At 43.8% G+C, this 24,861-nt stretch overlaps 1 protein-coding gene across 4 annotated transcripts; it reads left to right on the top strand.

The window, feature by feature from the left end:
• The first annotated feature begins 1,337 nt into the window (after positions 1-1,337).
• nt5c2b (5'-nucleotidase, cytosolic IIb) lies at positions 1,338-24,458 on the top strand. Of its 4 annotated transcripts, none has more exons than XM_078949935.1 (18): positions 1,338-1,543; positions 2,520-2,640; positions 5,253-5,326; positions 14,340-14,457; positions 14,541-14,636; positions 14,710-14,801; positions 14,882-14,939; positions 15,534-15,627; positions 17,021-17,074; positions 17,151-17,234; positions 17,322-17,363; positions 17,448-17,555; positions 17,635-17,701; positions 17,785-17,955; positions 20,389-20,440; positions 20,715-20,775; positions 21,169-21,345; positions 22,191-24,458. In XM_078949935.1, the coding sequence occupies exons 1-18, from the start codon at positions 1,375-1,377 to the stop codon at positions 22,428-22,430; spliced, it is 1,878 nt and encodes a 625-aa protein (XP_078806061.1). In that variant the 5' UTR covers positions 1,338-1,374; the 3' UTR covers positions 22,431-24,458. The 4 variants fall into 4 exon arrangements, with proteins under 4 accessions (XP_078806061.1, XP_004066235.1, XP_011477802.1 ...); XM_004066187.4 differs by lacking the exon at positions 1,338-1,543 and adding an exon at positions 1,554-1,864; XM_011479500.4 differs by lacking the exon at positions 1,338-1,543 and adding an exon at positions 1,686-2,427.
• The last annotated feature ends 403 nt before the right edge of the window (positions 24,459-24,861 follow it).

The following is a 24,861-nucleotide window of genomic DNA, read 5'->3' as shown; positions in this document are numbered from 1 at the left end:
GAGTAACAATTAAAATTATTATAAATTATATATATATATATATATGTATAAAAAAACACCAGGTAATTACAAAGACAATCCACATTCAGATGCTGCTGGTCTACAGGGCAGACAGGTGAATGTTTGGAAGTGACTGAGAGTGAATTACAGTCAATCAGATTACCTCTGATTGTGGGAGGTGGGCTGCACATTCTTATTGTGCCATCTATTTATTCACATGTTTGTGCTCCATGGATTTGATTGTTTTTCCTCTTCATGGTATTTTAAAGTTGAACTGTAAAAGCTTTATTGTATTTTAAAAAACTTATTAAAAGTCATTTTAAAGGTGACAAATTATAATTCAAATGCAAATATAGCTTGAGTAAATTTGAACATTTTCATTTAAGTCAAATTTTTTGTTATCATTTTTAATTTTAATTATCTTGTTTTCTTGAATCTAAGTTTAGCTGCTGTGTTTCTTTACTTTCAAGCATTTAAGCTTTTAAGTGTTCTTCATCAGCCTGTCGTATTTAACTTTCAGATAAACACAAACATACAGAAAAACACTGGAACAGATACTGAAACACAGTTTTAATCATCTGCTTCAAAAACAGGAAAAAAGTCTTGGTGCTTCAAGATGCCAGTTTTCCATGCTGTATTTCTCTGAGCAGAGGATTTTCCAGCCACTTGATGCATTCATCCTCAAATTATGACATATCAGAGCACTTACTCTGCTGCACAAAACAATTCCCCTGCCCTGCAAGGATTTGGAGGCAGTCACCGTACAGACATCCAAGCTTTCATTCCACAGTGATGATGTGTGCAGACAGTGCAGGATGGTATACTATCAGCTGAGCTTTTAGTGTTATTACACTGATTTTTCAGAGTCGGCGCTCATCCGCAGACTTCTGAACATAAAAACCAAGTAAAAACCTGGTAATGGCTGCACGGTGGTGAAGTGGAATCATTATGGGATCCCTCAAGAGCTCCACGACGGTTTGTGGCTCTGCATCTTTTCTCAGTTTCTCAGTCACACGCAGAAAAACAGCACCATCTGCCTCAAAACAAATATGGCAGGCTAGTAACTATGGCAACCAGAGGACAGGAAGCAGCACAGGAAGCACAAACAAAATCACTGGAAGAAAAAAAAATGAAAGGAAGTTTTGAAACTTCTCCACCACAAGGCTTTCGCCATACAGTCACTGCCAAGTAGTGGAGCCCCCGCTGCCACCCTTACCAAATAACAGCTGTCTTCCTGTATTCTGTTTCCACGCAACAGCAACCATGCATGAGGTGGATACATGCATACAGGTGCCTTTTTTATCAATGCGTTTGGGCTGGAAATAATATGGAGCTCTGCATAATTTGTGTGAAAAGTTCCTTCAAACAGATGTGATGAATGAATCCTTCATTTGCATGCTTTTTGTTCTATTTGAGCAATATACTCAGAAATACCGTTACTCGTACTCGACTACAGCTCCAGGCTGCCCTCCATTTAATTATCATGTAGTAAGCAGTCTTCAGGAACTTCTCTGCAGGAGCAGACGTTCAGACTCAGAGGCAGGTAGGTGAGCGTGAAGGGTGTTTGGGTGAGGTTGGAGTATTATGGGATGGCCTGCGCGAGGACTGCGGTGTGTTCACATCCCATAGCAGGTCACGTGTCGGTGCCACGAAGACAGCCAGTTCCGCCTCTCTGAGGAGTGCTCAGACAAACGCCGCCTACACCCGCAGGAGGCTCACAGGGAAGCACAGAGCCCCGCACAGACAGAGCCCCGCATTCGAACGTTTGCTGCTCCGCGTTGAGGATTTCTGCCCGCGTTTGCTCTGCTTACGGCGCATGCTCAGACCAACCGTTCGCGCTTTAGTGTTTTTGAGGAGCCCCGAGGTGAGTTTGGCCAGATCCGTGACGGGAGGCGGGCGAACCCGCGCGGGCCGTTGACGGCTTTTGTTTCTCGAGACAGTCACTCGCTCAGCTTGGGCTGACCTTCCCGGAGTGGGGGCCCTTTTAGCTAGCTTCAACCGTGGAAAAAAACTAAACAGAGGTCGACGAAAACCCGTAAACCATGACGTCAGCGGTCGCTTATTCCTACAAGTCAATATTTTATGACTTTACACGCGCGCGACAATTGTCAAGGAGGTGCCCCCAAGTCGCCGCGGCCCCGGACTGTCCGTTCCCCGTGTCCCTGAAGGCCACACGCGGCGTTTGCGGCCCGACTGACAGCCCCCGTCGGGCTGGAGCCCCCCACCCCCCACCCCAGAGTCAACAGAGGAGAAACCAGCGCGAGGCTGACTGATCAAAGTCCACAGGCTCAAGCCGCTGTAATCACGTTTCTCTGTTGATCTGGAGGTTCTGGTGATGGACGGAGACTGATTGAGTTAGAAATCTGTGTCCGGTTTTTGTCATCTGCTGGTGTTGGTTAATGATCCAACCTCTGATGTTCCCCTGTTGTGAGAAAATCTTTTAAACAAGCATAATTACCCAGACCGACTCATCTAAAGTTGACAGGACGTTGTGTTCTGTTTGTGTTTCTTTTCTTCAGACTTTCTACACTTTAGAAAGATGACTACTTCATGGAGCGACAGACTGCAGAACTACGCAGATTTGCCCGCCACCATGGACGGCCTGGCGATGAAGAAATACAGGAGGGAGCCCTACCACAGGTGAGAGGCCCCACTTGAAGATCTGATGATCCGCAGAGGAAGCATCACAGACTCCTCTCTCATCATCCTCCCACAACTGATTTAAACTCGGAAAACTATGGTAACATTGGATGCAAAACAGCATTTTGAAACAAGGAAAAAGGACTTCCAAAAGCTGGAGCCATCAAGTGCGTTTGTGAAAGAAGTGGCTCATGTTCTTTTAGAAAAATCCTCTTCAGAAATACAGAAGAGCTGTTTTTGGTTTCCTCAGCTGACGTTGTGGGCAGGAAAACGAAGCCTCTTCCTGTTCTTGTTACCCGCAAGAGCAGATACTGCTGGTGTTGTTAATGCGTCTTCGTGGACGGCCTGTGAAGGCAGGTGAAGTATGAGAAGCAGTGTGGGAAATAGGTTGGAATGGGGGGAGGACGGTTTCAGGTGTGATGTGTAACTAAAGAGCGTCGGCCAGAATGAAGGGAAAGGTGTAGAAGACGGTGCAGCCATGTTCCTCGGGCGAGTCAGAGCTGGAGGTAGCTGAGATGAAGATGGATAGGATCAAGAATGGATCCGTCAGAGGACCAGATCATGGTAGATGTTTCAGAGATAAATGCAGAGAAGCAGATTGAGATTGTTTGGACATGTTGAGAGGAGGAACTGTGATTATTATAGGAGATGGATGCAGAGGTTGGAGCTACCAGGTCAGAGGCCTAGAGAGAGAGAGAGAGATCTCTAAAGGGAGCCGGCGAAAGGAGGAGACAACCAAAGTTGGGTTTTGAATAAAAGGATTTGTGTTAAATTGGAAATTAAACCACACTTTGAGCTTGTGGTACTTTGTACATTAAGGATTATTTACTTTATTACAACATAATTATAATTTAATCAATTCAGAGGCAAAAAAAACTGTTGACACCCAACTGTTTTCTTCATCTGCCTCCTTTTCTGCATAAACCTTTGAAAGGAGTTGAAGTGGATAGCGGTTTTTTTCTGTCTCTTTGGGCTCCGGGTCTGTAGTGATGCTTCCCCTCCGAGTCTCTGGTGGTTGTTATGTGGGACACGTCGGAAATCACGAAGCAGACCAGCTCCTGTTGGATCGGATCCCACATTGGACTGCTTGGTTCTCGGCATGAACATTTGTGCAGAACTTCCCAGGCCTTCAGCCCACCAAGCTCCAGTTAAACACCACGTCTGATTCTATAGCCTTTTTAGTAACGTCTATAACCAAAACCCAGGACCCCCCCCCCCCCCCACACACACACATACACACATACACATAGGGAAAACAAGATTTTGTTTTTACAGTAATAAAGCTGATATCAGTGTTTATCTGCAGGGGGTAACATGCAGGGGCAGAGTCCACCCCTGCTATTGTTAATCTAGGGTCGCTAAGGAGTGGCATGTGTTGTGGTGCTGTTAACCCCCCCGGAAAGATCTTACCTTCCAAAGCTAATGATGCTCTAAAATAGAAAAGGAGTGAAATCTGCGGCTCAACGTGAGCCGGCTGGCTCCATCAGGCTGACGGGGAGCTTCTGCAGAACAGCTGCTTCTTCTTTCGCTGATGGACTTCAGTCTTCCTGAAACTTCTGAGGAGGCTAAGTTAAATGTCAGTAAGACTGTTTGATCTTTTTCAGGAAAATTCAGATATTTCAGTGTTTATTTGGGAGTGTAGTTTTTCTTCTAAAACGTATAAAAACTGAGATCAGTGTTGTAACGTTGTTGGATTGCAGCTTTAAGGCAGATTCCAGCCTGTTAGAGGTGAATATCAGCTTTTGGGACCGCCACCGCTGCTCGCGTTTCCACAGCGAGCTCTGCAGCTGTTGCTGCGGCGCGCCTCGCTCCACACCGCCTCGGATTGTTCTGGACCTCTTCGAGGGATCACAAACATCACACAACAACAGCCCCAACTGGCAACACACAACAACAGAGAAGGATGCGGAAAGGCCACAATCGTTTTTGCAACAAGTCAGAAAATGTCTGAATGGCAAGAAAGCCGGGGGGAGGGAGGGCGCTTTGTTTGTGGCCACGGCTCTTGGCTGCCGTGGGGGGAGCCCGTCAGAACAGTCCGACTCCAGCTTAATTTCACACAGAATGTTTTGCCGGTCGTGTCCTGGACTAAACTCCAAATGGGAACTGGTTCACTATGGATCTGCTGCCAGGTAGTGGAGGAGTTGTGAGAAGGACAGGACACTTTGGGGATCACCGGGTTCATCTCCAGGTTCTCCAGGCTCCACCTGAGTTCCAGTGTGCGGCTACAGGGAGACTGAAAGTTAGAAAGTTGTGGAGGAACACAGCTGTACTGTGGGGGCCACTGAAAAGTGTCTTCAGGCTTCTGTCCTCTCACGTTTGTAATGTTGGGTTTTTGTCCAGCGACCTCTCATTGGGCGTTGTCGTGTTTGGTGTAAGTGGAGTCAAGGAATGACTTTTGGCTGAACTTCAGTAGAAGATGGTGGAGTCCAGCTCTGCTCTGAGTCTGTGGTGGACTTGGGTGACCCGAGCCGCCTCAGGCAGCTTTGAGATGAAGAGGGGAAAAGTTCAAGTCATTAGCGCAAATATGCACGCGAAGTTTCTACTCTGTCCTCCTGACTGCTACTAATCGTGTTTACGTCTACCTAACCATTTCTTCAACTTGGTTTCTTTAGGATCTTCGTCAACAGAAGTCTGGCGATGGAGAAGATCAAGTGTTTCGGCTTTGACATGGATTACACCTTAGCAGGTAAGACCTGCACCTTTTTCTGAAACGATAAGAGAAGAAAAAAACCTTTTCTAGTTGGCTCCCTGTCAACAAGAGTTTTTATTTTTTTAATTTAAGTTTACTTTGTATCATTTTAAAACAAAATTACACATATTTGATGTACTTAAAATATTTTTGTTATCTAACATTTCTCTTTTTTTATTATAAAAGTTAATTTTTCATTTAAAACAACTGTTCAAATTTGAAAACTTATTTGACTTTTTACTCCAAACACAATTTGACTAAATTTTTTTACCAGTGAAAACTTTTACGTTCTCTTTGTTCCTTTTATACATAAATAATACCCATATTATAAACTATTTAAAAATAACAGGAGTAAAAAAAGTAAATATGGAACTTTGATCAAGTTAGAGTAACTCTTTTAAAAAGGCATTTATTTATGGTTTTATGTTTATAAAACATTAAACTAATGAGTCTTTGTCCTAAATGAGGTCCTCCAGTCCTTTTCTCTCTTCTGATTGGTCACTGAAGAGCAGTTTGCTGAAGACCTCAATCAATTTAGTCCTGGTTAGCTCCATGTGAGCAGAGCTTCATCTGCGCTTGACTCTGTGCTCCTGTTCCCGTTTCTTATCAGTGGAGTGCAAACTTACCCCGTGCTTCTTTGTTCAGGGACATGACTCCAGCATTTGCTCTCCACGGGTCTAAAAATAGAGGCCGCCCGGCTTTGGAAAGCAGGTCGCATTCGTTTTTTGAGTTTAGCAGTGGTGGCCCCCCTGGGAAGGGGCTTCGCTCACGGTCCCAATCCCTGCTCAGGAGCTGGAGATGTCACAGATGCTCAGCTGTTGACATGCTTCTCTTTATGCGAGCTCATAACCAAGTGTTAATGTTTGCGAGAAGCTTGGCTGTCGCGTATCTTTGGAGTGTTCTCATGATGGTGGTGGTGGTGGGGTGGGAGGGTTGTAAGTCTGAAAGAGGAGCTTTGGGGGGGGAAACCATCGTCTTTGAAGATTGCAGTTTTGTGTTTAGGGGCATAGACAGACAAAGAACAAAAGCAGTCTTTTTACTGGATGAAACCCATACCTGAAGAACTCCCCTGTGGAAATGTGTGGAGAACTGACTGGATATGTGAAGTAAGGAAGAGGCCATATTCCCTTTTTGCTCAAATCTGCCCGTACTTCTTCCCAAGGCGTGTTGGCCATCAGCCTTGAGCTGGAGACGCTCTGTTCCATCGGCCATAGATCCTGGCTGTTTTCAGCACGCAGCGCCACACCTGATGTCTGTCTGTCTGGATGGATGGGAGTCAGTCCTCTTAAAACAGAACATTTTGGAGTTTTTCTTTAAAAACTGGAGGCTTTTGTTCTCATTTTGTGCCAACTGCACCAATGGATTGATGTTCACCAGGGAGAAACGCAAACTTAAAGAAATATTGTATCCATGAGGTGTTGTTTTCACAAAACAAAAACAAAAACAACACATCTTTCAACACCACTTAAATGCAGAGTAACTTTCTGCACCTAAACAAATGTCAGTTTATTTGTTGTGTACACTTATACATAATACTAATTTAAAAACACTTAAAAGCTCAAAAGGTTGATTTTGCGTGGTATAGGCCATTTAAAAGGTTTATTGGGCTGTGTATGGCCCCCAGGTCTTAGATTGCCCACCCTTGAGAGAGATGATGGATCCACTTATTTTTAAATGTGCTGGATGAAATGGGAGCAAAGATGTTAAATCTAAAGAAAGTTTAGGCAAAGAAAAATAGAGGACTGGAGAAAACCTCATTTTGTAGTTTTAAGGCGTTTTCCTTCATTAAATTTGTCTCTGTTTTTCTCTAACTCTGTTACATAACGATGTTATGACAGCTTTTCTGCTCAATACTTAACTACAAATGTGGGCAAAACATTTTTTGAAAAGAAGACAAGTCCAGATCCTATGACTCATCTTCAACACAACGTCACCTGGATGCATGAGACTCTTCTCTGACAAGTGAGGTGTTGCAGGTTTACAGCACCTGCCTGAAGAGGAATCAAAGAGTTTTATCGTCAAAGTTCAGCTTTACTTTACTCTTTGCTTGTGTCTTCATAAACATAGACCTCTTTAAATAGATGAGTCTAAACTTGATGGTCACTTAGGACTGCGACAGACTGAGCATGGATAAGTCCGCCTTACAGGGAAGGAGATATGTGAACGAGCAAAAGTAAAAAGTAAAGCTCCTCCTGCATTTTCCATGAAATGTCCGTGACAGTTTGCTCTCCAGGAAGGGTGGCCTCTGTTCCACATTTCAGACGTCAGGTTTATTTTAGGCCAAGCTGTACTGCTGCTATAAATAAGGCCAGAACGAGGCTGACATGTATTTGTCTTTGTCTTTCCTCATCCCCTCTGGCTGCTCTGTAAGCTGGCTATGTCCTCACAGCAGACCGGTTTTGGTGGCCTTAGCCTGTGGCATCTCTGCTCACTCCGTCACTCACAGACGGAGGACGAAATAAATGTCACACACAGCTGCAGTTTCTCTGAAACAAGATGGCTGACCTGCAGTTCTTCAGGCTTCTTTCTAGACTGTTTGCTCCAATCTGAAGGCCGGCGCGTCAGCTAAACCACAGAAAACCCTGAAGCTTCAAGCTTGCTGCTTATGTGAGAAGAAAAGCTGTTAGCGCTCCACCTATCTTCTCCAGGAAGCATTTCTGACACAAACAAAAGCATTCAGGGTCGTACCAAATGATGCAGAAGGTTTGGCTTTAATCTTTCAGACCTTTAAGATCTCCATGAAAGATTCAGACTCAACCACAAACCATCCTGTTTGTTTCAGAAAAAGATGTCTTTAAGCTATGCTAAAGACTATTTCAGCTAGTCAGTGACAACAGATGAAACAAAAACTCTTTAGAGAACATGAAACTTCCACTGATAGTGCTTCAAACTAGGGTTGTTTCACTTCTATGTGTCCAAAACTTTAAAAAAAAATCTTTTACAATCAGCTAACCTGGACAACCACGTGTTTCCATGGCAACATGTGCTTTGCAGGCGCTGCGGCCTTTTTCTTCAAGCAGTCTTGCACTTTTCAATCTGTTAAAACATTTACTTTTTGCCTTCTTAGGTGAAGGCATTTTTTTGTTTTTACATTTTTCTGTAAAATCCACGTTAACAGTGTTTAAAACATTTAAACTTTAAGCTTTAAGACGGTAAAATGTTTTAAAGCTTTGTCCGAGTTTTTCATTCTTTTCTTAAACACTCCAATTCCCAGATGTTTGCAGCTGTGGCTGCTTTTTGATGAGCGTCGCTGCACAGAGTTACAAGTATAAAGCATTAGGGGTGTGTATTGGCAACAGTCTGGCGATACGTATCCCGATACGCGTCCCACGATACGATACCCAATATTGTACCGCAACAAATGTTCTTTTTTTTTTAGTCTAAGTTAGAAAAAAACTTTGTGAATTTCAAAACGTCTTTGATTGTTTATGTAATGATCGCAATGTTGAGCTCTGCAACTGTATCTCATATATAAGTTGCTTTTACCCAAGCAAATTCATAGTGCTTTTATTTTGGTAACTTAAATATATAAAGGGAACAGTCAACATTGTTTGATTTCCACAACAAAATATATTTCAGTATAAGAAAAATAATAGAATCAATAGACCTTAACCAATAAAGTTCTAAAAGTAGGATTGCTTAATGTAGCTTCTCCAGTATTTTTTAATGGTTTAGGAGCCTGAACGGTGCTTCAAAAATAAAGGGAAAAAAACAAAACACTAATTCTTTCCAGAAAGATTAAAGTGTGATGATGAGGCAGCATGACAGGGTGACAGAAAGTTGCTTTAATGTGGCTAAGATGCTTTGTTTACAGTCTGCACCACGGCTGCAGCCGGGCTTTCTCACATGCGAAAGTAAACATGTATTTCACCGTTCATCGCCACGATGATGGCCTTTTTTTAGAGCGTGGTACACACCACTCTCATCCATCGGGTCGCTGAACTAGAATCTATTGCTGTGAGGTTCTGCAGAACTTTGGCCCGCTTTGCCAAGAGCATTTTGGCGGAGTCTCCATCCATGAGCCCGCTGCACAGCTGCAGTTCTTCACTTGTTCTTATCTGAGCCCGCCCGCTACTAAGCACTGCAGTCCGCATTTTTATAAGATACTGGCAGCAACATGGCACATAGTTTCTTTCGTTACCCATCCTAAGTAAAACTAGTCGTGCTGGTTCACTGAGATCTTGTTGTTTTGTGCGGTGTAGAGCTCAAAGAGGCTCAGTGTGCTGTGCTGCCAACTAGCAGCCGGAAGTTTAAGTGGAAAACAAGAGTCATACTCTGAAGGATGCCCATAAATAATGAAAAGAACATCATCCTGACAGCATTTTGAATGGTCGCCACATGAACTATCGAGATATATCGCCGAAACGATTTTTTCCAACAGCCCTCTTTATAAAGCATCTTTGTCCTTCACTTTAAAATTCCCATTCCAATCATCTTTTGATCTGTTAAAAGAGTGTTCTCAGTGGTCTTTAATCAGGATTTTGCCGTTTTTAGCCAAAATCAAAAACCTGTCGTTTTCTAGAACATAGTTTATGCAGAGCGACAGGAGTTCGTTTGAAATTCGCCTCTGAGTTGTGGGCAGGACTGTTGGTGCAGAGGTTTTTCATGCTTTTGGCATGCTAATTGTAGTTTTTTACATGACAAAACTATTCTTTTTCAAATGGAATTTTTTTATCTGCTCCTGATTCACAACGATTTGAAAAAGAAAATACTCAGAAACACAGTTTTAATCTTAATGTTTTCATTAATATATGTCCCCCATCTTGGGCCAGGCGATATTTTACATCAAGATATAGTTTTTTTCATATCAGGCAATAACAATATATATCACAAAATAATCCAAATAACTATATTTGTCAAATTTGAGAAAGACAAATGTGTAATCATCAGGAGGATGTTTACATTTAAATATTTATTCCCTATAAGACTTTGAACATAACAGACGCACTGAAGGAACACGATTAAAGGAAAGTTTCAAAAAGGAACATAAATAAAACAGAATGCTAAACTGTTTGGTCAGTTGCATTTAAATAAAACAATTCTACAACTAAATTCTGATGTTTTCAAGTTTTACAGAACAAACATAAACTTGACAAACATTTTTGTTAACATCCTGTGAATAAGCTATGAACTACAAGCACATTTTCTGAATTTCTTGTGGTAGTTTAGACTGTTGCCGATATATCACAATATATTTTTTCATTGTTTTATTGCCTTATTTGCAGAATGTTTTCTTTTGAAGATATAGATACACAATAGGTTTATGCAAGGAACCCAAAAGATGACATCACAATTCTCACATACCTCACTGATATCGCATTTGACCCCATGACAATTTACAGAGCGTACTGAACGTCAAGAAGTACGTGTTAATATATGTATTTTCGACACATCCCTAGTATACATTTTATATTGCATGTCGCCAGCAAGCCTTAATTAAATGATTTCAAGTCCGTTTGATGGCGGTATTGCACATGGAAGGTTGTAAAATGCGAAATGGCGATTTCGGTGGGCAGAACACAACACACTTAACCACGTCCATGTTGAGACACGCCTCGGTCTGCACACTGCAGTCAGGGGCTTCTTGTTTTTTGGGCCATTGAGACCTATGGGATGCATGCTGGTCCACAAAGTGATGTACTTGTGCCAGTTTTATAAATAAAACGTGGTTATCCTGGTTCTGCAGTGGACCGAAAGCAGAAGCCAGGACTGTCCAGGTGACTAAAAAGCCATAAGAGGTCTTCAGGAACCAGGTGGATCCCTGACCTGGAAAGACTTTCTCATGAATTATAAGTGGGACTCTTGGCTCTGTGTTAAAGAAAACAGCCTGAAGAAAAAATTGTCCCAGTTTTCTAACAGATTGTGGCCTCAAAACCCCCTTTTCCCTCCTTCATGGCGGTGCTGACGTCCTGATCTTACTTTTTTTCCCCAGGAGTTTTTAAATCTGTGAAAAATGTCTGCGTTTGCACAGAAATGCTGACGTGTTTGTGGTCAGAGTCCCTGTTGGAGACACTTGGCTGTAATCATTTGTTAGAACAAGGGGGGTTGTTTACCTTGTGTGCGGGTGGTGTGCATTACATGCTGGCCTGAAGTGACCTGCAAACTGTGCAGAGACTGCTCAGCAACCAGAGGGACAACAGGTCTGACAGCAATCCTGTCAAACACATGAGATGCTGCGGTTCTGCTGGTTCTTGGTAGAGTATGTAGGGAATGAATCAGACAGCAGTGGGAGGGGCGGAAGGAGCTCAAGACTCCATCAAAACCACAAAAACAAGGACAGAAGCAGCGGCAGGCACCCTGCAGTGCCAACTCACTCATTCATGCTCTCTAACTCTGTTTAGAGAGGAGAAAGGGGTCGTCTCTGTTCTGAGAACTTTAAGGACCAGAACTTGCTCAGAAGATTGAAGCAACAGACAGTAATTCAAAGGTTTTAAAGGTGAACATGTGTTTTTCAGGTGCAACTGTAGGTCAGTGTCATAACAAACGTCTTATTTTAAAGAGCTGAAGGTCAAGTTCATCAAAGCTCACCTCCTCATCTTTCACATCCAGATGGTTTAGCGGGAAGAACTTTAAGGTTTAGGAAACTACTCCTTCACAAGATCTTTACAAGCTTGTCTCTTGTCTGACTTGTCAGTTTTCTTGTCTTTACCTTTTGGCTCCTTCCTGTTTTGGGGCACTACAGCAAATCGACCAGCATCATGTCCTTCTTCACTGTACATCCATGAACCTCCTCTTTGTTCTTCCTTTCTGTTCCCCTGGACTGTAGACCAGAAGAACTGAAAGTCCTCCACCTTCTTCTCCTCCGCTCCCTGAATCCTCACCGTTCCACTTCAAATAGTTTTTCCTGCCGCAGTCCCACCTCCACCTGAAACTCATCCCACCACTGCCTTACAGCTCTCATACATGTCCTGCACATCTCTGCCACTCCAGACTTCCTCGTTCAAACCACAGCTACTCTCTTGGTTTATTTGATATTTTCAAAATAAAAGCGGAACTGTGGACTTTACTGTTAGCTTAACAACTTCTTTTCTGCTTTAGTTGTAGTTTCAAATCGCTCTGTGTTTTTCTATCGATAATGGCAGCATCTTTAAACTCTGCAGATTGACCCCGCCCTCGACTGATCCAGCATCAATGCTATTGATAGGAGGGGGGGGGTCACATTGATTCCCATTGGACAGCATAAGTGCGAAGCAGCTTTTTTTATTGCATCACAGGTTTTCAAGACTATTACAAATGAACCTGTTAAAACGGTTTGGAGTGGGGGGTTAAACAATGTCCAATGTTGCTGTGGGCACAGGGGGACCACAACCCCCCCCCCCCCCCACACACACACACACACCCACACACTTGCCTTTAAAAGAGTCCTCATCAGGCGTGTGCGTGAGTCTCATGCAGATACAGAGAAGGGAGGACCGATCCCTGCTTGGCCCCTCTAAGCTGAGGGTTTCTTTGTTCAACCCCCTCCCCAGAGCTCCTGTGACAAACGCTGCAGCAGCTCAACATTTTGCTGATTGACATAGTTTCCTGTTTGCACACACCCCCCCCCCCCCCCCCCCCCCCCCCCACACACACACACACACGAACACACACAGAAGTTCTCTCCATGCTTATATGTTTAATGTTTAGGGTCAGTTACTGCTTTAGCATCTGTGGGCTGTTGTTTCTGTTTTCTGAAGTGTGTGTTCACGGATGTCAGATCTGCTGCTGAAAACAGAGCCACTCTTCATTTTCCCGCCTGTCCTTGTAGACCTGAGCCCTGTGGCTCCAGGCCCGGGGTTGTGGGGGTGGGGGGCACTCTTTTGCTCAACAGTATTTGTGTTGCACAACCGCATGTTCAGCGTGGCTCGCGGACTCTGAGCAGGAGCAGCTGTGTGTGTGGGGGGGGGGGGGGGGGCAGCCTGACGGTCACAGACTTAAGCATGTTCTTAAACATAAAGTCTCACCAAAATATTCAGTTCAGCCTGCATTTATTCATCTAATAGTTTCTCTTTCAATAGACAGCAGGTCAGTGCGAAAACAGCCCACAATAATTCATAACAAAAGTAGATTTATTAGAGTTTTAATTTTCGCTTATTTTATGAATGATTTCATATTTGGGTGGACTCATTTCTGATTTGTTAGATTTAGGTGATTCATAAATCAGCAGCTTGTTTTCCTTTATTTCAGTTCTGGTTTGTTCCATGAAGTGGGATTTGTGGTTTGGACAATCTGAATCGAATGTGTGTTTCTACTGAAGCTTGGGGGTCGTTTCTATGGTCCAGTAACATCCCGAGGCTTAATCATTATGAGATAAGGAGCTGCACCCTCTCGGATAACATTTCATAGGAGTGGAACTTAATACCCTGAGGACATCGGCTGCAGGTGCACCAATGAAACTGCAGATTTTCTGCAGCTTCGGTGTTGACCAGCACTGGTACCACCATCAGAATACCGAAGAACACCCTCCTCTTTATTACATCTGCTATGGAGGGACAGCCGTGGATTTTTTTGGAGAATGGACCAGGTTCCTTTTGTTTCTTAATGTTAGTTTTCATTTTCACAACAATCGTAATCTGTGGTGGTTTGAAAAAGAACATTTCTAAAGTTTGATAGCAGATAAAACTTCCACTGCGAGAACAAAAGTATCTTATCAAATATTTACATGAAAACATATTTCATAACCTTAGATTATTGCACTTTTGCAAAACTTCTGGTGAAATTCTTTTTCTTTCAGACTAACAAATGTTCTTCAGACTTTCCTTTTTGCAGTTCTATCGTTTTTCACTCCTGAAGCTCCATGAACTTTGTCCTGACGGGTCATGAGCTTCATTTAGAGTGTAGACAAACTGGTTCTATCAAATCTTTTCAGGAGGATTCTGTCAAAAGCTGGGTGTGGCCTAAACTTCCAGCCCTCCACCGCACGGTCAACAAAAACATCAGGATGTTTTCTGAGAAAATCCTCTGCAGTTTAGCTCTGCTCTGGCTTTGCTCTGAACTGTTACATGAGCTGTTGTGTGTTGTTTATTTCCAGTTTACAAGTCACCTGAGTATGAGTCTCTCGGCTTCGAGCTGACTGTGGAGCGGCTGGTCTCCATCGGTTACCCCCAGGAACTGCTCAGCTTCGTCTATGATCCGTCCTTTCCCACCAGGTCGGTCCATGCGTCTCTGCGCTGTCACGTTCTTCATTCTGTTCTTCACACACAACGACGCCTTTGTTCTCTGCTCATGTCAGGGGCTTGGTGTTTGACAACATGTACGGGAACTTGCTGAAGGTGGACGCTTACGGGAATATCCTGGTTTGTGTCCATGGATTTAACTTCCTCCGAGGGTGAGTCATTCTGTCCGATTCCTCCCGTATGTCTCCATGTGTTACTACCTCAACTGACTGTTCTTCTTTTTAGACCGGACATCCGTGAACGGTACCCGAACAAGTTCATCCAGAGGGACGACACCGAACGCTTCTACATCCTCAACACGCTCTTCAACCTGCCAGGTGAAGTCTAGAGCAGCAAGGAGGTGCTGACGGTGTGCAGGAGACGGACATCTGACCTTCTGTCTGTCTGTCTTCTTCAGAAACCTACCTGTTGGCCTGCCTCGTGGATTTCTTCACCAACTGTGACAGCTACACTAGGTGAGAAGCTTTTGTGCTGCACTCAGCAACAATTTTCTGAGCGCCGCATGATGACGCAAAGACAGCTGCAAGCCACACAGGTTCAAGACCAAAGCATGGGAGGGTCCAGCTGTCTGATCCGCTAATCTCAGCTAATTCCTTAAAGATGGTAATCCCATGGGACTTCAGTCTAAAACCCCCTCCTCTTCTCTGTTAAAACCACAGGATTCTTTAATCTGTTGCAGCAGATGTTACAAAGCATGGAACCTCATCAGATTGAGACAGCAATGAAAAACATCTTCTCTGAATAATCACAGATTAAAATCCTGAAATAACAAACCATAATCTCCTTACTTTTGCTGTAAAGGTGTTTAATAGCCTGTAATTTTTGAGAATGTGATCTGGAATGGCTGCATGTCCTTTGTCCTCTGAAACCTGGTTGTTGGTCTTTTAGGGGGAGAATGCTTTCCTGTTTGGCTGGGGACCCTCCAACAAGGGAAGGCTATCCCATTTAAAAGCAAACCAAAAAACTAATGTCAAGCTTTTGAGAAGCTGTGTAAAGATCAGGCCTGTCCGACGGCTTTGTACCTGTCTGTCTTTGCTCCCCTCCCCCAGCTGTGAAACCGGCTTCAAAAATGGCGACCTCTTCATGTCCTACAAGAGCATGTTCCAGGACGTCCGCGACGCCGTCGACTGGGTCCACTTCAAGGTAGAGTAGGAACGCTCAGAGCAGCTGTGAAGCTGACCTCTGATCAGGTTCATCACTTGGTTTCAAGATGGGTTTATTTTCCTTAATTTATTCTTTCTGCCAAAAACACAGCTTTTCTGTTACTTTATAATGTAAAAGTTAATAACTTTAGTTTAACCTTAGTACAGTTAAAGCATTTTTCTCACGTTGGAGGATATATATAAAGAAAATTAGGATTAAAACTGTGTCTTTGCGTATCTCTTTATTCAAATCTTGGGGAATTAGGAGTAGACAAGAAAATGCTGTTTGAAAAAGCTTGTAGTTGGTTCGTACAAACTACAGTTGACAGGCCACAAGCTCCCTGCTCCCCCCGCTAATGCAATTACTTGCAGATTAATAGATCCATAAACGACTTTGTTTTCCTCATCTGAGCTGGTATCTGGCTTAAAACTGTAAGACTAGATAGCTCCAATATTGCTCAGCATTTTTTTGTTAGGTTGGGGGAGTGAGAGGCTGCAAGGTAGCAGGAGATAATGTAAACAAATGGATGATGGGAAATAAGTGCAGGCTCACTTCCACACGGTCCACAACTCAGATGAACTCCTGCCGCTCTGCAGAAACTGTCCTAGGGAATGACTTAGGTTTTTTGGTTTAACCCAAAAACAGTACAATCATAATTAAAAAAGCACTGGGAATGCTTACAACAGATCAAAAGACGTTTGGTGTGGGACTTTAAACTGTTAAACTATGTAAACAAATGGGTGATTGTGGAAGAAAAAGATGGGGAAAAAATCCATACTTTTACACAAAAAGAATGGAGAGGATTGGAGCTGATGGAGGATTGCGTGCTGATGTTCAAGCATGTCGGGATTAACCTTTACTCCCACACTCAAAAACAACAAATTCCGCTCAGACAAACGGCCGGAGCTGGAGCTTCATTCAGACTTTTCACATCCCTAAATATCTCTTGAAGTTGAGTCATGGGTTTAACTTCAAGACATTTTAAGATCACCTGGTGAAATGAGAACCTTCACCGACATTCCCCATAGAACTCCTTTGGATTTTTAATGGAAGATGTCAAAGTTCCTGAAATCTGAGTCCTCTCACTGAAACCGCGGGACTGGATATTGGATCCAGCCACTAAATGGTTGGAAAAGCATAACTGTTCCTCTGCAGGAGCATTACATTTTTCCCAAAACTTTAATGTTTTTGATTATTTCTCTTTTTATCACGCTTCTTTTCTTTTTGCATTGTTTGCTAGTTGAGTTTTTGAACTCATCTGGATTGAGAGTGTGTTGCTGTGAAGACACATTTACAGACGTGTGCTCTGAACACACGTCTGTAAATGTGTTTGGGGCAGCATGCTCCTCTGCTGGAGCTGTCTTCAGTTATGCGGTTTCCTCTTGTGTTTCAGGGAACGCTGAAAGAGAAGACTGTGGAGAACATGGAGAAGTATGTGGTGAAAGATGTGAGTTTCCTCCCCCAGTCAGTTTGTGAAGGAGCTTCTGTATGAAGGGGCTCACAGCTTTTTCTTTTCCCATCAGGCCAAGCTGTCTCTTCTCCTCAGCAGAATGAACGAAGTCGCTAAGGTTTTCTTGGCGACCAACAGTGACTACAAATACACGGATGTGAGCATGGCGTTCAGAGATGCCTTTTCAGCTTGGTTTCTATGAAGGGCTTCACGTTTCCTGAGTCTTTGTTTTGTTTTCCTTCAGAAAATCATGACTTACCTGTTTGACTTCCCCCATGGCCCACAGGTGAGCTGAAGGGGCTTAAGCGTGCTGGCAGACGAGGGTTATGAGCATGTGCGTGTCTGACTGTCTGCTTCTGTTCATCTGCAGCCTGGCACCCCCCACCGGCCCTGGCAGTCTTACTTTGATCTGATCCTGGTGGACGCCAGGAAGCCGATGTTCTTTGGGGAGGGGACGGTGCTCCGCCAGGTGGACACGGTGAGCAGGCAGACGGAGAAAACCTTCCTGTTTTCTGAGACAGAAAGTTTGTGTTTGATCGATTTCTTCACCGTTTCAGACCACAGGTCGTCTAAAAATAGGAACCTACACTGGACCTCTGCAGCATGGGATAGTTTACTCTGGAGGTCAGACTGGATGTTGTCACTCCTGCGGCTGTTGGCAGCACAGCAAGTAAACGGTGTGTAAATACAGACTCTGTCACCACCAGGTTCCTCGGACACTGTGTGTGACTTGCTGGGGGCCAAAGGGAAGGACATAGTCTACATTGGGGACCACATCTTTGGAGACATCCTGAAGTCCAAGAAGCGTCAAGGCTGGAGAACGTTCCTAGTGATCCCTGAGCTGGCCCAGGAGCTGCATGTGTGGACCGACAAGAGCTGTGAGCACACACACTCACACACTGATGTGTCAGCGGTTGATCCGGTCGGGGTTGGGTCTGAAGAAAAAACCTGACCCGTTCGGGCAGATCTCCTCACGCCTCAACCTCCTGCCACTCCATGGTGTCAGGGACTCTCAGCAGGAACGTCTTAGATGGCGATGAGCTGAGGCTCTGTGTGTACCTCCGCCCCACCATCAGGTAGCAGAGTAAATCTGAGAACTTGGCCCCGCCTCTGCAGCCTCCCATAAAGGCACGCTCAGACAAGAACCGTGTTTTCTCCTCTAAAACACGTTGATCTCCTTGAAAGTAATCTCCTCAACTTTGACCTTTTTTCTCACAAACAACACGTTTGTCTGTGATGTGGCCACGCAGACACACCTGTCACCTTTGTCCAGCTGAGCTCACCCTCCTCTTGGCGTTCCTCCTTTGTGCTCTTTGCCACATTTTCTTGATTCAAAAGTCTAAACCTGTTTTCTGTCGATCTTTGCATTTTCAGGCTGGATTGTTTTTTTTGTCTGGTATCAGACTCTTTATTTTCTTTTGGGCACAGAAGTCATCATTGAGTTTGTCGTCTTTCCACCTTCAGATGCTAAATGCTCTTTCTTAACGGTAGTTTTGTGTTTTTCCCACAAGAGTCATTGGATTCTTCATAAAACACTCTAGAAGTCTTGATGTTCTTCTTTCTCTTTCTGGAAAAATTCAGTTTCCCATGATGCCGTTGAACAAAAAGACTCGTCGCCAAGAGGGGGTGAGACAAGCTGAGTGTTCATAAAAACAGGGAACAAATGGGCCAACAGCATCAGACGGAAAGATGTTTTCTACACACATTGATCCCTCCTGCTGTCTTCGTGCGAAACGTCTGTGGTGAATTCACACTTTTTTTAAAAAGTGAAACAAATCTGACGCCAAAAAAAAGAAGAAAAGAAGCTGAAAAAGGCTGAGGTTTTAGCAAAAAGACTCAATCATGTCAAACTCTGAGAATAGCTGAACAAAAATGAGGAAATGCAGACTCAGCATGAGTATAGGATAAAAACTCTGGCAATGCTGAAGAAGCTAAAGTTTCTTAATGCGGAAAAGGAAATTTAGAAGCGGAGATGTTTGATTAAACTTTCAAAAATGTAAAACGGTATTTACTAAGAAAGTTGTTCACAAACGAGCAGAAATCGAATATAACGTAATGTGAAGTAATGATCCATAGTCTTTAGCCCAAAGTCTGGGGTTGTTGGAAAAAAAGAATGTTAAACAGTGACAAACACCCTAAACAATGTCCTAGAAGAGCCTGGATCAATTAGAACTATGTTCCATTTATGATAACACCTTTTAAAAAGGAAATATTTATGTCAAAAACCAAACCTGCTAAGATTTATGGAGATTATTTGGCTCAAGCTCTTTTTTAACAGAACATAAAGGTGAGAAATAGTACAAGCAGTGTTTTGGTTCCACAAGCACAGAACAGGCGGAGGAAAAGGAACCAGATGCTTACGAGAGCGAAAGCAGAACAGAAAAACCTCGAGTCAGCAGCACAGCCAGACCGATCCTCGGGTCAAAGTCAAACAAACGGAGAGAAAGGGAACGCCCTCAAAAGCTGGAGCTCACAGCTCCGTTCAGACGCCCACACCTGAGAGAAACAGCTGATGTGAGTCATGTGACCCGTCTGACAGTCCAAACAGTACCCCTCACTGCCCTGGTTCTGCCTGGAACCTGAAGGTCCCCGGCCCCCCAAGGGAGGGGTCAAATGCAGAGAACACATTTTGCACAGCCAGGTGTTACGACCATTGACTGTATAAGAGAGAACTGGACGGATCGAGTGTAACGTCACCCTTAGATCATGCCTTAGCTCCAGCAAAATGAAGCTAATTCAGCCGTAATCTTTCTGCCATGCGGACACCGCCATGTTGGAGCCAGACCACAGTGATTGGTCCGAGTCGGTCTGAGTCAACGTTTCTATGTCAACTACTGTCGCCAGTCATGAGTGAGCTTGTTAGAAGTCCACACCCCTTCCACTGACAGCAGCTCAAGGAAGTGTCAATCAAGTCTTTGAGGTGTGGCCAGTGGGAACCACATGTTTTTACTGAGGCATCTAAACTGACCAATCAGTTATGAACTAAAAGTTATTACTATGATAAAGAAAAATGTGAAAAACAATTAGGATTAGCAAGAAGATGTGAAGAACGTAGCAGAGTTATTTTGAGCAATAGAATGACTGAGTAGCAGCTGTTTATTTCTCAATAGAAGTTAATGGGATTTTGGCTTCTTGGAGCCAGTGGGTACTTCCTGTTTTGAACGTGAGGGAGGAGGGAGCGTTCAGTCCAGGTCTCTATATACAGTCAGTGGTTTTGACTGATGGGACTTTAGCCTCAGAAGAGCAGCATCAGCGTGACATCGGTATCACAGATGCAGATGTGACAGATGTGGATCTTTTGTGTTTTGCAGCTTTATTTGAGGAGCTGCAAGGCCTGGACGTTTTCCTGGCAGAACTCTACAAGTAAGAACACCCCTCCCACAAACACCTCCACCCCTAAAGCCTCCAGCTCTGCTGCACTTTGCTGGCTGCACATATCAAAGGCATGTGAGCACATACCTTCATGAAGAGGGTCAGAAGGGTAAAGGCTGCAGCTCCTGCAGGAAACAGAAGCTCCCCTGCTGTATTTATGTTCTGGCATGAGCTGAACATGTGTGACATTCTGCCTTTCAGCAGGATAGTATTTCATTCCGTCCTCTCAGGTTGACAAAGCGTCTTTCTCCTTGTCTGTCTGCAGGCATCTGGACAGCAGCAGCAACGAGAGACCAGACATCAGCACCATTCAGAGGAGAGTGAAGGTATGAAGGGCTCATTTCTGAAGAAAACCCCACAATGATCTCAATTCATAGAAAAGAAACACCTTCAGACGGAGAGCTTCATGTGAAGGAGTCATGTTAGGACAGATCTGGAGGAGGTTTCACGCGTGTCTGCACTCCTTTAGATGACTCATGTTTGATTCTGACACAAACGGGTGCCGCTGTCTCAGCAAGAGCAGCACAGGGGCGGTCGCAATGCATTGTGGGATTTGTAGTAGACTGACTTTGATAATCAACAGACATTCAGCTCAGCTTTGGGGGGATAAATGTGATCCCAGAGAGAATCAGTGAGGAGGCACAGGCACACTCCCCACCTTCCTCAATGACCAAGGGTTCCTCCTCTTCCTCATAGTTGTTGTCTTCCCCTCCCCTCAGAAAGTCACTCATGACATGGACATGTGCTACGGCATGATGGGAAGCCTTTTCCGCAGCGGCTCTCGACAAACACTGTTCGCCTCCCAGGTGATGCGTTACGCCGACCTGTACGCCGCCTCCTTCATCAACCTGCTGTATTACCCCTTCAGCTACCTGTTTAGAGCCGCGCACGTGCTGGTGAGTGTCTGCAAATCCCTCTGTTTGTTTATTAAGGTTGCTCTGTCCTTCACTGCCAAACCTTTTAACTAGTATTTCACCACCAACGCTTTCCAACATGAGCGACTTCTTCAGCTGTTGACGTCTTCTTTGGGTTTAGGACTCTCAATGATAATAATCAGATGCAGATGCTGCAGAGGCCCCTCTGTGGTTGAAGACCCACCGAACATGTGACCATCTCTTTGTTTCAATGCTCCGAAAGACCAAAGTCTAGATATGCTTTTATTTTGAGCTTGAGTTTATAGCTGTGTTTATCTTTGACCTAAATCCATTCATCAAGGTCAACAAGCAGAACCCCGTCTGGTTGTGGTGTGCAGCGGCGTGCCGAAGCCCCTCCCACCCTTGTTTTCTATTTGTATTTTAGGATTCAGACGTCATTGTAGCCTTTCAGCTTTTCTGCTGCTAACAAAAAAACATTAAAAGCTCTAAATTGAATTTTTGTTTCAAAATGGCTCAAAGTGTCACAAAAAAATCAAACTTTCTTCCTAGTGGTTTTAGATAGGTTTGACCTTTGAGAAGTCGACCAAAGGAGAAACGAACTTTCACGTTAAAAATAAAAACATTTCCATTAAAAGTCTGTTTAAGCTAAGAACACGAAGGTAGACGGAACTTTTACCTTAAATCAGAGTAGAACCAGGAAAACCTGAGTTCCAAATGAAACACAGAGGTCAGAGGAGGACGCCTGCAGGCAAAACAAAGGGATTGTTTAACGTTTGTAAGAAAGTGAGAACAAATAAACTGGATGAGATTAACAATATTGCCAGTATCGTCATTGAATTTTATTCCTTTCCCCCCGTTTGCTGCAGATGCCACATGAGTCAACGGTGGAGCACGCGCATGTGGACATAGACATAGAGTCTCCACTCGCCACACGAAACCGCACCCACTGCAGCGACTGCAAGGAGCTGGAGAGCAAACGCCACCAGCTGACCCGCTCCTTCAGCGAGATCAAGCCCCCCAACCTGTTCCCCCAGACGCCCCAGGAGATCACCCACTGCCACGATGAGGATGATGACGAGGAGGAGGAAGAAGAAGAGGAGGAGTAATAGAAGAGATTTGCAGAAATGTGCTCTCTGCTCCTGACGCCTCCTGTTTGCCAGCAGAGATTCTGTCTTGAACTAACGAGCTGCACGTGAGCAAACATCCAACACTAAGCGAGGCGTCGGCCTGCAGTGCCGCATCCAAACAACTGTTTACACTTCAGTCCAGCTCATCTTTACTGTAATTCTAACTTTAAGCAGGATAAATCTAAGAAACCCCTACAGCCTGAGCTGCGAGTCTCCAATGGAGTAAAGCAGAGCGTCATCTTCTAAATGTTTGTCTCTCATCTTCTCATGTTGATCTGCATCTGCCAAAGTGGCCTGACTGAGACTTCAGTATCCTGAGAGTAACAAACCATCTGCTGTGAAACAACCGAGCTGCTCAACCAACCTTCTGCTGGATGCGCATGGTCAAGATTTCTGTCTGCACAGAGTGTCTGCAAGAGAACAGCAAATACTGTCTGCGCATGGATGGCACCTGCTGTCTTTGCAGGCTGCCTGCCCAAAGAGATCCTCTGCTGTACAGCATTCTCAGTCTGCGCCTGAAGAGCAAATGCTGCTTTAGAGAGGACATCTTCTTTAGCACATGCTGTCTGCGCAGGAACAGTGTTAGCTGTCTGTAGTATTTTTTAAGAAAACAAAAAGAGGAAAGCCTTTGCTCGGTTTTGTCGCCACAAACAATCAAACTGCTTTTTTTCCTTCAATGAAGCTTATTCTTTTTCTCTGGAGATGTTTTGTTAGTCATAATGGGCGCTGCAGCACAGAACAGATGTTTGTGTGAGTGGATGTTTGCCAGGTGCATGATGGGAACATGAAAGTGTTAAAAAGTGAAGAGTTTTGGCGTGTTCCGGATTTCTGTGTGCCTCTTTAGTCTGTGATGGACCTTTTCGTGTCCCTGAAGATGCTCCTCAACAGAAATGACAGCAGTTTGGATATCATGAGGGAAACAGGGATTTTATTAGAAAGTGGATTACTTCACAATTATTACTTATTCCTAAATTTGAACCTTTTCTTTTATGTTGAAAAAGTGCTGGTCCTTCTTCTAACACTCCTCTGCATCGCAGCGCCCTCTTTCTGTTCCACACTCGTGTTCATATCCAAGGATATCCAAACTTTTCAGACTTTCCGATTCAGTTTTTCATTTCTAAATAACTTAGTAAAAAATAGAGCTTTAAGATCATTTTAGAAAGCAGCTGTCTTTGTGATTTCTTTTCTGTTTTCTGTTTTGGGCTAAAGGATAGGTGGGAAACACCAATCAGCATCCTTTCTGTCGTTGTCCTGCCATCGGAGCAGCTCAGGGTTCTGCACAGAGCGGGCACTTTAGTCCCGACCAGCGTCAGTCCTGTAAATGTTTGGGCCTCAAAGGGAAAACTGCTCCTGCACACATGGGTTTGGTTTGGTGAGGAGTAGATCGGTGAAGCGGAGCCTTTATGAGTTTATGGTTAAAAGAACAATTGTGTGTTTTAATGAAAGAACCACAGTTTTAGTATCACAGAGGATGTGCATCAAATCCATTCTGCTATATCACATTTATTCTCCTCTTTTCCATCATTTAAAAACACGTTCTGTCTGTTTGTTTTTTTAATTTGTCACTGTAGTTTACACCAGAAACTGCATATTTGTACAAAAAAAAAGGTTTGAAGTGAAGAAAGTGTGAAATCAAGCATCATCCATATTTCAGCTCCACCAGGTTCTTGTTTTTCTAAGCTTGTTTTTTTAAAACGGTTTGCTTAACAAGCTGTAAATAGACTTTTTCCTCTTTCAAAGTCACATTCATGTTTTTTTTACTACATCTTCGACTGTAACTCCATTTCTCCTGAAAAAAGGCTTTTAGACGGTTTTCCTTCGTCCTGACGCCAAGAATTCCTGTGTGCACGTGAACAGGCACAGCCTGTTGTTTTCTAATCTGAAGTGATTTTTGTTTCCATGCAAACTCTTTTCCTGGATGATGTTTTGTTTGTTTCCAGAAACGACCTTTCAGACTGTACAACGAGTTAGGAATCTAAATCTAGAATAAATGTAGTTTGTTATAAATTGCTGCCAAATATTTTTGAAACTACACAAAAGCAAAGACCGCCTCTGGTTGCTGCACGGACGCCTTCACAGCATCAGTCACATCCTCCTGTCAGGCTGCATCCAAAAAACACTGAATCTGCATGAAGGTCTTGCGAGGCTAAGCAGAAATATTCACATATCACGGCGAGATTTACCAAACCTTTCATGAGCAGATCTTTTGTTTAGGCCTCTTGACAAAATGTTAAGATTAAGAAGTAGAACTGTTTATTGACATTGTTTTTACAACAATGAAACTAGCAGAATTTGGTCATTCTTCAATGCAATAATTGTAAATTATCGCATTGAAGAATCTTCAAATCAAAGTGTCATCCAAGCACATCTTCATTGGACCCAGAACTCCCGCCAAGCAGCTTCTGCAGGG

Source organism: Oryzias latipes, chromosome 1 (genome assembly GCF_053564925.1).
Source record: "Oryzias latipes strain Hd-rR chromosome 1, Olatipes_Hd-rR_3.1".
Taxonomy (NCBI): domain Eukaryota; kingdom Metazoa; phylum Chordata; class Actinopteri; order Beloniformes; family Adrianichthyidae; genus Oryzias; species Oryzias latipes.
The sequence above is the reverse complement of the archived record's forward strand: the minus strand, read 5'-3'. Positions and strand labels throughout refer to the sequence as shown.

Bases quoted from the DNA above. Each gene is read 5' to 3' on its own strand.
- nt5c2b (XM_078949935.1), top strand. From the start codon at position 1,375: ATGAATGAATCCTTCATTTGCATGCTTTTTGTTCTATTTGAGCAATAT. The intron at 5,327-14,339 runs GTAAGACCTGCA...GTTTATTTCCAG, and splicing joins CATGGATTACACCTTAGCAG to TTTACAAGTCACCTGAGTAT. The intron at 20,776-21,168 runs GTATGAAGGGCT...CCCTCCCCTCAG, and splicing joins CCATTCAGAGGAGAGTGAAG to AAAGTCACTCATGACATGGA.